We start from the raw sequence: 15,196 nt of genomic DNA, 5'->3' as shown, positions 1-15,196 counted from the left end.
CTATAAAATATTTGCGATTACTAGTTTTCGTTGCTTCAGTGCAGCTCAGCAGTTTCTTGTTCCATGGGGTTTCATAGTGATTTCTATGTGGGTTAAGGTAAGTTTCAGGACGTTTCCAAATTTTATGATGTAGTGTATCCTACTTTGTGGTTTTGTGCGTTTCACCAAGATTCCGTAGCTCCAAGACGATACCAGCCACTGACTGATTGGTCGCCTTTGATAGGTTTCAGGTGATTATCAGACGTTTCAAATATATTAGGACCAGACGACTCAGGGAATTTCAGGGGCATTCAATGGCGTCCCAGGGGTTCCCAGGTGTCTCAGGAGGTTGCAGTGGTTTTCAGAAGAGTCTTAACCCTTATGTGGCCGACAGGGTACCCGGGTTACCAGCGCCCATTTGAAAAGCACGGTGTTGAAAAAAAAAAAACAAAAAGTTTGTCGGACACATAACGGTTAAAAAGCGTTAATGGGTATTTTAGGGGAGTCTTATCAAGTCTCAAAGGGATTTAGGGTGTTTCAGGAGCATTCAAGCAGTATTTATAGTATCCCAAGGGGCTTCAGGGTGTCTCAGTGGATTTCGAGGGCGTTTGGGAGGGTCTGAGGGAGTTTCAGGGGATTCAGGAGGATTCATGAGTTTTTTGGTGGTGTTTAAGGTGGTCTCAAAAGGTTTCAGTAGTTTTTTGGGGGCTTCATGGTAAGTCACGTATGATCCCAAATGAAAAATGGCTGTATAAAATCACCCACTCGATAAATGTGAATACTGTTTTCGGTAAAGTTTTTGCAAAGCTACTCCTCTGTTTAGAAGTATCAAAACTTCGATTTGTGACATCAGTGATGCCCTAAAACATGCTGAACATCAAGCATTTTGAAAAAAAAACAAAATAATTGATACACCAGTAGCGTTAAATGCTGATTTAACATATGGCTCACATTCATACGTATCGGAAAACGAATATGAAATATTTTTTTATATTTTGGGATACAAAGATCGTAGGAAATTATTTTCATATTTAAGGATATTATAAGTGGTCCAATCTGTTCTGAAATTCAGCCCTTCAGATCTACAAAAGTAGCCGCACTTATTGACATTTCATATAAGTATATTTATTGCAGGTCATCCAAACAAACATAAAGTTTAGATCCTCAGATATATACTCGTAACCAGAGATGCCAGATATACAGATTTTTCTGTAGTATACAGATTTTTGACCTTCTATACAGACAAAATACAGAGTACAGGAAAAAATAAATAAAAGCAGTAAAAATTAAAAACGATCAAAAAGTAGTACATTTGTGTTAGTTTCTATTGAAATCTAGGACTCTCGGTTTCTGCTATACCCTCAAATACGGCGATACAGAAAAATCTGTGTTGATACAGATTTTTGATAAAATAATCTGGCATCTCTAACAGTCGTGATATTCGCTATACAAAGTAACGTTGCATAATCAGCTTAAACTACTGGACTACTTGAAGACTGATAGAAATTGTTACATGCTTTTCAAAATTTTCAATTATTTCCAATTTTTTTAGTATTTTCCCAGATCAAACACAATGTTCCGAGGAGCAAAACTGTGAATTGTTTTATTTGAATTATGTGCGAGAAAGTACTCTTTCGCATTCTACATTTCTGTATTTCCAAGCTTTTCCGCCCTTGTTTGAGCAAAAATGACTGTGATTGGATATTTTGCTTTTGCTCTCCCAAATATGAAATGTGAGTTTTAATATGTTTGTGTACTAAAATAAATTCATATTCGAAAACTTGCTCTTGTGAATATTTCAAGCTTTCACGCTCTAAGCTCCTATATAGAATGCAGAATTTTTCATTATTTTTTCCAGAAACAATAAATTCAATAAATAAAATATTTCAGCGATTCTTCCACAAATTCGTTCCAAGCATTTTTTAGAATTTTATTCGATAATTACTATACAAGTTCCCCTTTAAATTCCCTCTTAAAAAATCTATCAAATATTCATTCAGATTTTGTTTCAAGAGGTTTTTTCAATTTCTTACACTATTATTTCACTAGCTTTCTCTAAGGCGCCATCCACAAATTAAGTAACGCTCTAGGGGAAGGGGAAGTATGGTCGAGCGTTACGCTCCATACAAAAAAATTAGGGGTTTCATAAAAAAAGCGTTACGGAGTGGAGAGGGGGGTCGAAAAATGCTAATTTTGGCGTTACCTGCTAAATAGATACTGCCTAAACATCAGTTCAGGAAATCTTACAAGGATTTTTTCAGAAATTCCTCCCTTAATTTATATATAAATCCTTAAATAATTTAATAAGAAATTCTTTTGTAGAAGCAATTATTCAGAAACTCATTGAAATATTCATTTAGGAAACCATCCTAAAAATCCTCCAGCAATTTCTTCAAAAAATCTTCCGGGAAATTTTTGAAATATTCTGCCAGGAATGCCATCAGCGATCTCTGACAATTACTTCCGAAACTCTTACTGGAAGTTCATTAGAAAAAAATCATCGCTTCCTTCACCATTTTCTCCAAATTTTCCAAGCGTATACCCTAGAAACTAATTTAAGAACTCCGTCGTTGAAATTCTTGTGAAATTGCTCCATGAATTTCTTTACAAAATCCTCCAGGAACTCCATACAGGAGGTCTTCCATGAATTATTTTCGAAAGTTGTTTTTGAACATTCTCCATGAATTGCTCCGGGGACCCTTCAGAAATTTCTCTAGAAAAGTTTCCATGGGTTTTCTCAGAAATTGCTCCATAGGCTCAATCAGAAATACGAGAGTTATTAAAGAAAATCATCCACAGATTGGTTCAGAAATGCTTTGGCCGATTCTATCAGAAAACTTGAAGTTCAGGATTTCGGCAGAAATTTTTCCAAGAACTTCTTCAGAAATCCTTCCAGGGATTCCGTAAAACATTTCTCAGATTTGCCCTTCAGAAATTTACCAAGAATTTTTAACACGAATTCTTTGAGGTTGATTTTTGTTGTTTTTTTATGGAGCTCCATGCTGAATTTCTTTTGTAATTCTTATTGGATTTTTTATAACATTATTCTGAAATAATCTACAAAGAATTTTTCAGAATTATGTACAAAGTTTTCTTTGGAAATGCCATTAAATATTTTTTTATGAATTCTTTCAGTGCCTTCAGCAAATTTTCCAGAGAAATTCGTACGTGTATTTCTTCAAGAAATCCACTAGAAGATTGTTTGAGAAATGTTCTAGGTTGATTCAATTGAAAATTCTCCAAGAAATATGTCCAGTAATTTCTTCAGAGATTCTTTCTTGATGAATACAGGATCATACAGGAATTCTTCGAGTGATTCTTGCAATATTACTTTCAGAAGTAAGGCAAGAATTCCTCCAGAGATTTCTGCAGGAGCTCGAATAGACAACTCTACAGAATTTCTTACATATACCGCATAAGACCACTCTTAGAATGTATCCACGGGTGCTTCAAGTATTTCTACAGAAATTCCTTCAAAAATACGACACCAAATTGCTCTGAAAACATTCAGAATATCTCCCATGAATTTTCATAAACAGGTTTCTCTTTGATTTTTCCTCCTTGTATTCCTTCTGCACTACCTTTAAGGATGGACGGGACGGTTCGGAAAATATCCGCCATTGCTCTGTTGCTGCTAAGATGATAATCTCAGATTCTACTTTTTTGCCTCTTTTATGCGATAGAAATCGAGATTACCATCTTCAAAATCGTAAGGCAAATTGTTAGAAAGAAAGGAAAAAAAGGAAAATTAATACGTCGTCTTGTATCACCTTAAAGATACCATTAAATATATCTCAAGAGTCTTCTTCAGAATTTTGGGGATTTTCTCATGAATATCAGCAAGGGGATAGTTCAAAAGTTCTTTAATGTTTTTTTTTTTTTTTCAAAAAATCATCTACAAAATTTATTTTAGGATCCTACAGAAATTGCTTGAGAAATTCCTGTTAGGGTTCCTCCAAAAACTCCTTGAGAAATTCTTCTATGGTTCAAATATTTCCCCAGGTTTTTTTTTTTTCAAAGTTCTTTCAAAATTTGCACAGAAAATAACTGGCAGAATTCCTAAAATAATTTATGAAGGAGTTTCTAAAGCAATGCTTGGGAATTTTCTGAAGGAATCTTTTGAAATATTACTGGTATGAATTCCTAGAAAACATTTTTGAAAATTTTATGAAGGGATTCCTGAAAAAAAAAACAATTTCTGTAGCTATTTATGGGCCAATTTCTGCATTAATAACTGGGATAATTCTTACAGAAACTCCTTAGAAATTATGGAAAACTTGTTTGGGAACTCTGAAAGGCGCTGTTCATTAACTACGTAGACTCAATTTTGGCATTCTCAGAACCCCCTCCGCCCCTTGTACACTTCCTTTCGTACAACACCTTTTAAATTTGTATGAACCTTAGACATTGGCCAGAATCCCTCTCCCCCCGTTTGAGCCTACGTAGTTCATGGACGAAAGTAATTTTAGAGAAAATATGCTCGAGATGTCTGCAGATATAGTGATAAAGGTACTGGTGGAATTCTTGAAGAACTCTATCAATACATTTTTGAGGAATTCCTCGAGAATTTTCTCAAGATGCCCCTTGAATGGGGTCGTCCATAAATGACATAGCATATTAGGTGAGATGGGGAGTCTGGGATTATGTGACGAGCCGTGTATGGTATGGGAAAATATGCTACGAGGGGGAAGGGGGAAAAATCGGCTAAAAAATGCTACGTCATTTATGGACGTTCCCAAGAACTCCTGGAGATAACTGTGAAACAATTCCTAAAAGAATTTTTAACAAGCTCTGAAGGGATTAGTACACAAAACTTCTTCCTGGAGAAATTTTGAAATTCAGAAACAAAAAAAGTAATGAATTTTAAAAGAAAAGAACTGGAGAATTTCCTGAAGCATCACCGAAAAAAAAATCTCATAGAATCCCTAAATACAGCTTTGAATAAATCCTTGGCAATCCTAAGATTTTTTCACAATATGTTTGCCTGCTATTGATATGTTTTTGCTAAAATTTCAAGTTGCGATATTTTTTTTTGCGCTTTGTAAGGTACGATAAATTAGAAATTACACATTTTTTTTTATTTTTTTTTATGTTTTCTTCAATTTTTAAAGTTAATATTCCACCAACTTCTATGTGAACGTTACTATTTGACACATCTGCATCAGGAAATATTTTAAATTCACACGTTTTTCGTAAAACCGGCAAATATGCTCAAAAATAGAATTTTGACTCTATGAATATATTTTGAAACTAAATCCAAAACAGTAGGCTGTGGAATTTCGACATCTGAGAAAGAGTTGTATAGGGTAGTAGACGTATTTTGGCCTGGAGCAGGTATTTTGGCCCACCATGGGATTTTTATTACATTTATCATATAATCTCTACAAAATTTTTGCAAATTATTATTATTGGAACCTCCGTTAAAAATTTGCCAAAATGTCGTAGAAATTATATGATAAATGTATTTAAATTCCCAAGGTGGGCCAAATACATGCCCCGGGATGCAGGGTGTCTCATGGAATTGCTGTGCATTTCAGGGGCGTTTAACCGAGTATTAGGGGAATCCAGGGTGTTTCAGTAGCGTTCAAAAGAGTTCCAGGACAATCCCGGGTCATTTTAGGGTATCGCAGGGTGCATCAGATGATCTAAGTAGATTTCAAAGGCGTTTCAGGGGATTCAGGAGGAACCATGACGTTTTCGGAGGCATTCATGGTGGTCTCAGAAGGATTCAATAGCTTTTTGGGGACGAGGGTTTCAAGTTTTTTGGCTTTTGTGAGCTATTTAGGCGGTGGCTCTAAAGGGTTTTCCGAGCGGTTTTTCAGAGATGTGTCAGGGGATGGGTTTAGGGGGTTTTCAAGACGTTTCAAGGAGTTTGTTTCAAACTTGGCTTCGTAGGCCCTAAATTAAGCAACTCACACAAGTAATTTTAGTTGTTTTTCTCTGGCAAGTAACAGGTTGAGAAACACTGCTTTTGAGTTTTCCCACCGACGACGGACTAGCCAAGTCATGATAACGCGTCGTAGGACCTGCACTGAAGGTGGAAGTAAAAGGAAACACTGAGTGGGTACTGAGGATGTACCACCATACTATACCGGTCGTGGTGGGCGGCCGGCCGGCGTGCCATCCAGCCAGCAGCGCAGGAAAGCAAGAAAGTACAAGTAAACACAATTTACATAATTGTATTATTGTGCTTTTCTGGTGCTTCGATTCAAGTGGATGATTGTTGCCCTGTCCCAGGTGAGCAATCGTTTTGAGGTAGTTGGAGATGAATTTCTTATGGTCCCCTAGCCAGCAGTAACCGAGCTGGTGCTTGCCCATCCAATGCAATGCAATGGTGTGTATTTATGGGACTTTCCTGAAGTGTGATGAAAGTTTATTTCCGAGTACACTACTCGGAGTCTCGACTCTTGAATACCTAGATGGGCAGGATGAATTCAATTCTGAAAATTGTAAATGCAATCATACGATGATACAAAATCGAATTTAGTAAGCTTCATACCCAGAATATACTCGATTAAGCAGTTTAGACAATTTTACTAATGGTTTTCTCCCTCTCCTATTCCAGGTGGCTACTACACAATCGAACAGAAGCGCAGCAATCTGCGGATAATAGCTTTAAACACAAACTTCATGCGCCACGACCCGAAGTACTCGCAGTCACACTCCTCGGCGGTGAAACAGCGGCCGGACGGGTCGATCCACTACGCCGGCGGTATCGGGGGTCACGGGTACGACCGGGACCACCACATAAACCTCGGCAAGCACTACCACCGGGACTACAGCAGCGGTGGTGGTGCGATGGGTCCCGGTGGGATGGTGGTGGGGAGCCCCCACGGCTACCCAGTGTACAGTGATAGGAGAAGCGGCTACAGCAGTGGCGGCAGCAGTAGTATAGCGGACGGTAGTAGTGGTAGTAGCAGTAGCGGTGGTCACGCCAGTGCATTATCGGGATCAAGCAGCCACGAGTCGGAGAAGCAGTGGGCGTGGCTCGAGAGCGTACTAGCGCAGTCTAAGGATAGTAAGAAATTTGTAAGTATCGGGGATGGGGATATGATGTTCTGGGTGCAGTTATGACCCAAAAGGCGAATAGTATGTTATGTGTACGGGTATGTGGTTTATCGAAATGGAATCTCGCGAAATTTCACGGTTAATTGGCTTAAACACCGCTAAGATAATTCCATATTCTGAATCTGCATGCCAAACTAAATCGAAATCCAAATGTTCATGCTAAGGAATTTTTTTTCCTGGATGGACTGTTTTTTCTGGATGGACTGAAATTTCTGAAAGAATGCCTGGAAGGAGTCTCTTAAGCAATCCCGGAGAGAACTTCTGGGGGAAACCAGGAGTAAATCCAGGAAAAAAATCCTGAAAAGATCCCACAAGGAACTTTTAGAGTAATCTCCGGAAAAAATCCTGAAGGAATTTCGGAAGAAAGTATTAGTGAAATTCTAGAAGGAGTTCCTGGAGTTATCCCGATAAATGCTAATAAAAACCCCACAAGAAATTCTTGGTAGAATCCAGGACAGATCTCCTGATTGAATACTAGAAAAAACTCTAGGAAACGTCTTAGAAGGAACTTCTTGAGATATCCCAGAAGGAACTCTATGAGGACTCACAGATGGAACTCATTAAGGAATCCAAGAAAAAAACTGGTAGAATCTCGGAATGTGGAAGGAATCTCAAAAGAAACTCCTTGTAATCCTAGCTTGTAACATCCCAGAAGACTCTTGTAGAAATCCTGAAAGGAAGGAGTGAATCACGATTGAATTCCCTGAAGAGTAAATCGATGAAGAAATTCTTGGATAAATCCTAGAAGCAACTTCTGGTCAATCTTGAAAAATTTAGGAGGAATCGCAGAAGGGGTACTATAGGAGGTATTCGTAAAAAACCCTTGATAAAATTCTCGAAGCAGCTCCTGGAGCAATCCAAGAAAGACTGTGAGAAACTCCCTGAGGAATCTCAGAAAAAACTTCTTGAAAAATCACAGACGAAACTTTTAAAGAATTCCCAGAAGGAACTGTTGGAGGAATTCTCAAAAAAGGAAATTATAAAGAACTTTTTGACGAATCCAAGAAGAAATTTCTTGTGGATTTCCAGAATGAATTCCGGGAGGCAAGCCAGAAGAAAGTGCTGGAGTAGTTTCAGCAGGAAATGCAGGAACGGCTTCGAAGGAACCTCTGGTTGATTTGATTGATTTATCTTTATTAAAGAGACTTTCAGTCCTTGGCTCGGAACCTCTGGATAAATCTTGGAAAGAACTCTTAGATTAATCTCTGAAGGCACTCCTGGAGAAATTCCAAAATGAACTTCTGAATGAATCTTTGAAAGAACTCTAGGAGACATTAAAAAAAAACTTCCGTAGCAAAATAAGAAAGAATTTATGGAAGATTTCAAAAGAAGCTTCTGAAAGAATGAAATTCTTGGAGGATTATCACTGTGCAGCAGGCCCATTCACTTGCATTTTTTTATTATCTGAAATGCACCCAGTAGCCCATGGCTTAATGTATACAAAAATGAAAAAAAAATAATAAATAAAATAAACGACAACATTTCTGTGACATATTTTCAAGAATGTCTCGGAAGATTCTGTCAGATATTCTTTCTATGGTTTTGTACCAGAAATTTTTCTTAAAAATTCCTAATACTCTAGAAGTTCCTCCAAGTATTTCTTTAATGATTTATCAAAGCCATTCTTCAAGGGTTCCTTCAGAAATTTTTCCGGTGATTTTTCGGGAATTTCTCTAGAAAATCGTTGAGGGTTTCCTTCAGAAATAACTAGTTTTTTAAAGAATTATTATAGGAATTGAGTATCAGTAGGTTGGGTCCAGACTATAACTAGGCATTAATTCAGATATTTCTTCACACTATTCTATTCTATCTGAAATTTTTTGTAGGGGTTATGTACAATAAATTTGTCTAGGATTTTTTTCTAAGGTATCGCTAGGAGTTCCTTCAGAAAATCCTCCAGAGTTCTCTTTAGATATTAGGGATTTCTTCAAGGCTGCAATCAGAACCTTTGTTTGAAACTGTTGTAGGAATTCCTGCAGAATTGTTATCGGGATTTTTTTCCGGATATTTTTTCTAGGATGTCCTTCGGCAATTAAGGGGCTTTTTTATATACTCCTCCGGTGGGTTTTTTTGTCTACAGACAATTTTCAAGAATTTCTTCTAAGAACATCCAGAAGTTCTTCCAAGAGTTTCGACACGAATGCAGGTGTGAAGTGTCGTTAATAAATAAAATAATAATAATAATGACCTCCAGGAGTTGTTTCAAAGATTTCTTAAGAAAATCCTCCACCTTTTGAAATTCCTTGTCAAGTTTCTGCAGTTATTTAAATGCATTTTCTTGACAAATCCACGGAGAAACATCTGACTTCTGGAAAAATCTTTGAAGATAATCCTAGAGATTTGTGTCCAGAAATGCAACAAAAATTCTAAACAGAATCATTTAATTTATGCAGGAATCCCAGATGGAATTTTTCAATGAAATCCTGAGAAAATTTTAAGAAGAGTTGCGAAAAAGCCCCTAAAGGAGCTTTAAAGGAATTCTGAGAGAAATTTCTGAAAAAAAAATCATGGAAGAGCTTTTTGAAGGCACTTGTTGTTGAAAATTACTGAAGAAAAATATATTTTCAGGTATTTCTGAAAGAGTTCCTGGAGAAACTTCTGGAGAAATCACTAGTCAAATTCTCATAGAAATCCTCGGAGACATTCTTGTGGAAATTTCCGAAGGAATGTTTACACTTTTGAAGAAATCACAGAAAGATTTCGTAGAGAAATTCCTGAAGAAATGCTTCCTGGCAGTGCTTGAATCTGAGTGAATATGGAAAATACAACCAGTTATCAGCACCAGCAACTACTACGAAGGAACACACTGTTTAACATCGGTCGGTGGGCCTGTGAAGCAAACTGGCTGGTAATCATTCGTTTTCACTTTTTGCGGAGAGTGTGAAAATGCGGAAATGATTTAATGAATTAATTTGTTACTCAAAACTTGTAATAACAAAAACTTTGTAGGTATGGGAATATTGTACATGACTATTATAATAGATTTAATCTAGTGTATCTCATTTACACTGTAATAACGAGACAACAACCAAGTATATTCATTGCAATATACGCCTGCGAAGAGAAAGATTCAGAGAACCACCACGCTTTGCTGCACCATCGTTCCTCACTCTCAGTAATATATTTGGTTGCTCATACTTCCACTTGCTTCTGAAGCATGTTAGCTAATGAAGGCAATTCCTCTCTGGGTAGAAAAGCGGAACAGATTTTGCTTCGTTTGAAAAAAAGAAAAGGATTCATTTTTCAAGCACTGTTCCTTAGATAATCTGCTTGAGAAACCCTTGGCGGAATTCATTTTGAGAAAATACTGAAGAAATTCTTGGGAAAATCGTTTCATAAAAAACCCTGGAGAATTTTTAGAAAGCATTCCTGGAGGAATCCGTGGACGTATTTTTGAAGAAATCCCTATCCCTATACGTGGAGAGACAACTAGATAAACTTATAAAAACAACACATTTATGAGCCTCCAACTATCTCTCCATCGCTGAATTTTCCTTTGTCCATGTGCATATATCGTACAGTGTAGGATGAGCTCGAAAGATGTAGATGGTGTTTTCCTGGCACCGGGCTTATTAATATTGTTTCAGGCATTTCTAATTTTTTCTTTCTAGAATTCTACAGAAGATTCAACTCGGGATTGCTTCGAGACTTCTTAAAGCATTACTTCTAATACTGATACAGGATTTCTTCCAAAGGTTTCACTGGTAAAAAATGTTTTCCAGTGATAAATAAATTCCTTTTACAAACAATAGAAACAATATCACAGAAACTACTCGGATTTTTTTTAGTTTGTAAAGAAATACTGCAGTGTAGACGTATCGAGACCATGTCATTTATGAATTCTAGTAGAATTCGTTATGGTTCAAATAGATTTCAGTACCTAGATGACCTACAAAAAGACTGAACTCCTGCGAAACCAGCGACCAACGACGGAGTTCAAAGCCATTCGAAATCGCACTTCTCGGCACCAAAGCAAACACGCCCTTCAGCTCCGGCGCAAAAAAAAAAATCCAGGAATCGGGAAAGAAAAAACTGAAGAAAAATAAAATTAATTAAAAAAGTCTTACAGGAAAAAGTTCTTCCTTTAGCTTTCCTCACCATTGAGCTACCCATTCGGCACCCACCACCTCTCACTGACTGGCTGGTCTGAAACTCCCATTTGTAGCTGTATGGTTGTACCTATGTGAATGGGCTCCTACCCGTCCGCCCCTGCCGAACCGTTCACAGTCATTATGGGTCGTATAGTTTAGGTACAGGGAGATGGTATTATCTTGATTCTTGGAAGGCACCTCGCCCTAGGAAGTAATGCAACGGCAACGATGTCGACGATGCCGGGTGCTGTAGTTAAAACGAAACAAAAGGCCCAAGAGAAAGGAGTTTTGTGAAATTCATTAAATCTATATCTCTTCCGGATACACAGTGCTGCACACTCGGTATGAACTTCCACCGGCAGGGCAGTTGCAGTCGAAAGAGGAAAAAATCTGTGAGACTCTCAGTGGAACTTTTTGCTTCACTTACGTTGTTCTGCGGGACATATTGGACTGGCTTTCTTTGCAATTTGTATCCCGGTGCCTATTTAATTTGCTTAATGTCTCATTTAATAAGAACAGGTTGGGTCTTCTTAATACAATCTTGGTTGGAGAAAGGTTTTGTAGTTAAAGAAAGGATTGGGGCGATAAACTGGCGTAACTTATTGCCAATGTATTTCGACAGAGTCCATTATTCTAGTAATTTAAACAAAAACTAACACTGTACAAGTCTCGTTGAAAAACAAAACAAATTTTAGAGTTTTGAACCAAGTTGCGTACATGTTGATCTCAAAGAATGTTTTTGAGTCAAATAGATTTTGGCTTTATGACGCTTTTTAGAACCTCCTCAAACCTGTTCCGTTTAAATACGAATTAGAATTAAAACGCGTTTGACGATCAGAACAACTAACTTTTCTATACCGAATGAGGTAATTTAAGTTGCTTTGGGGAGTTTTTTATGGAGTAGCAATTATGGAGTTTTTTTTTATCTGTATTAACGAGATTTTTAGCCCTAGGCTAGTTCATCTCGGGACCCACGCTTTACTTCCCTTCCGAAGGAAGAACTCACATTTTGTTGGGAGTGGGATTCGATCCCAGGTCCTCAGCGAGATAGTCAAGTGTTCTAACCATCACACCAGGTCCGCTCCAATTATGGAGTTGATTAGTCACCAATCTTATCAATTTCAAAATGTATGAAAAATCCACAACAAAATAATGTCATGTCTTCTTCTTTATCACACATTTTTGTTCCCATCTCTCGTATCAGATTATATTTCTTGTTAACGAAAACACCACAAAGACCTTCAACCGAAAACGAGTTTTTTTTTTCCTTTCCCATCAACCGAGTGCGAATTTGTCCTTATTGTCTTATCGGATCGGGGGTGGAGGGATGACATCGGACAGAACGGCTCGTGAAAAATGATCAAAACTTTCGGTCAGATGACGTTCTTCTCTCAGAAAACTTTCCAACCTCCCCCGGGGGGCAAACAATTTCCCTGTCCAGCATGGCAAAATTTTCCGATTGAGACGTTCGTGACAAAACAACAACCCCAGACAATGGGATCCACGTTGAAAAATTTCCCTCAGCTATCGCTTCCAATCTCCCAGGGGATTCATGCCAATTCGCATGATTACCTCCTGATTCTGCACCGCAATTTCCACCGTCAGAAATTTACATCAAAACAGCCAACTTTTCCCACCGCCACCGCCAACGAACGGAAAGTGAAAAACAAAAACAGCAAACTTATTATCGCAAAGTTCGCGGGTCCACTTGATGGGCTCTCGTTTTGTGCCACGAGGCGGAACATTATCTCGAAAAGTCGCGCCCATCATCGGCCCTCAACGACGATGGCCTCGCGCCCTGCCTCGCCACGGTGTTGCTGATAAAGTTCAATCAATGGGGGCCCGCGGTGAACTCTTCTGTTTTACTTTTGGGCCACACTTTTGGCTTTCGGCCTGTGATGAGGAAGTTTCATGAAGTTCTCTGTTTTTTTACGATGGCATAGTTGGATTTTTGAAGATATAAATAGGTAAAAGTTAGTAGAATAGTTTTGGAGTGGCACGGAACTTTAAACAATTTGCAATAGTTTTTGATGTTTTTAAAGCGTATTTACATTTTCTAACATAAAAAAATCAATGTTTTTCTGCAATTTCTTTTAGAATTCATTCTGCATTTTGTTTTTGAGAATTTTTGTGGTAGTGTCATTGGAATTTAATCAGCAATTTCTATGTTATTTTTTCTTAAATTTTACCGGCAATTTTTAGCAGGTAATTTTTTACTTCATTAGAAATTTTTTTCGGAAAATGTCATCGTGATTCCATTTGTAATTATTTATGATTTCGTTATATTCATATTTATTGCTATCGAAAATTGCTTCGGCAGTTTGTTTATGAATAATGTTGGTATTTTTTTTAGGAATTTATTCTGTTTTTTTTTTATTTTCATCAAAATTACCTAAGAAGCTTCCAAAGGAATTTTCAAAAGGTTTGGCCAAAGCAAATAAATGGCTCAAATATATTCTGAAGGAGTTTCCGAAGAAATTTCCATATAAATGTCCGTTAGTTTTTCATGGAAAATTTCGGCTTGCAGTCTAACAATTTGCGTTGATTAATTACTGATCATCGCCGACGTTTCGGTCCGACTATTGGACCATCTTCAGGGCTCGATACACAAATCAACAAGTCACACAATTTTGTTCAAATTAGAAACCGTCGGGTTGAAAAGGGTCACGCCGTCTGGTACACTTCTGGGCCATTCGTTCCGGTTGGGTTTGGGAAATCCCTAGCTGGTGCACAGGTACTACCTGCCGGTGCAGACTGCCGCCTTTACTGATCAGCTGTTTATCCCTTTTTTTTTTTTACTGACGGTTTCAAATTTGAACAAAATTGTGTGTCTTGTTGATTTGTGTATCGAGCCCTGAAGATGGTCCAATAGTCGGACCGAAACGTCGGCGATGATCAGTAATTAATCAACGCAAATTGTTGGACTGCAAGCCGAAATTTTCCATGAAAATCAACAACCATCCAGTCGAAACCTATTAACAATGTCCGTTAGTATTTACAAAGAAACTTATGGAGTTTCCTAAGGAATAACCTAGCGATTTTCCAAAGGCCTTCCCAGAGAAATTTTTTGTTGGAGAAATAATCAAAGCAATATCTAAAGCAGTGGTGCTTAGGCTGGAGGATACCGCGGGCCAAATTTGCAATTCGGGATCAACCTGCGGGCCGCAAAAAACTACGATGCACAAAAACAACAAAAAGAACAATTCTAAAGCACATTTATTAAAAATCTGAACTGTTCAGAACTTGTGTAAGGGTCAAACTTTATAATCTATTGCCCTTCGTGGAGTTCAATTTAGATTCATAAGTTTGGCTGAGAAAAACGCTTGAGCTTCAAATAGAAATTCAAACAAACAATTTAGAAGTTGCCCCTAGAGTTGCCTTGAAGCCACTGTAAGAACTTGTCAATCAGCTTTTACAAGAATTTCTTTCGAATCACTCCAAAAAGGTTGGCTGGATTTTCTCCTGAAATTTCTTGTGGAGTTGCTCCAGAAGGTTTTCGAGAAATTTCTTAATGTTTCTTATAGTTTTTTCTAGAATTCTCTTGGAACACCTTCAAAAACTCCTCTTAGATTTGCCTTTGGAACTGCCCTGAAGTTACTTCAGGAATTCTTAATTAATTGTTTCCAAGAATTCCTCCTAGAATAGCTTCCGGATTTTTCCAAAAATTTTCCAGGAGTTTCATGAATATTTTAGTTAATTCCTTCCATAAGTCTCTTCTGAAGTTGATGAAAAACTTCATCATTAAATTTCTTCAAAAATTAGATTTTTAACAATTGTTTCCGGAAGTTTCTTCAACATTATCTTCTAAAGTTGCTGCATAAGTTGCTTCAAATTTTCATCAGGCGTTCTAGGCATCTTTTGTGTCTTGATGTAGTTGGTCCTGGAATCCTGTTTGTAGTTACTCCTGAAAATTCTCTTTTTGTTGCTCGAGGAATTTATTCTAAAGTTGTTTAAGAAATTTCTATTAGAGTGGCGCCAGAACATTTTTCTGGTTTCCATGCAGTATCGCCACAACTTTCTCCAGGTATTTCTTCAGGTTTATTTTCTCCAGGATGATT

The 15,196-nt window shown here is 37.6% G+C and overlaps 1 protein-coding gene across 1 annotated transcript in view; it reads left to right on the top strand.

Annotated features, from left to right (window-relative positions):
- Positions 1-15,196, top strand: part of LOC109621718 (acid sphingomyelinase-like phosphodiesterase 3b) — a 340,436-nt gene that overhangs the window by 237,383 nt on the left and 87,857 nt on the right. Inside the window, exon 6 of the mRNA XM_029870311.2 lies at positions 6,545-7,008. Coding sequence (XP_029726171.1) covers positions 6,545-7,008 — 464 coding nt within the window. The remainder of the gene's footprint in view (positions 1-6,544; positions 7,009-15,196) is intronic.

The sequence above is a fragment of the Aedes albopictus genome, chromosome 2 (assembly GCF_035046485.1).
Source record: "Aedes albopictus strain Foshan chromosome 2, AalbF5, whole genome shotgun sequence".
NCBI classification, from domain to species: Eukaryota; Metazoa; Arthropoda; class Insecta; order Diptera; family Culicidae; genus Aedes; species Aedes albopictus.
Note: the sequence above shows the minus strand (reverse complement) of the source record. Positions and strands in the feature narration are given on the sequence as shown.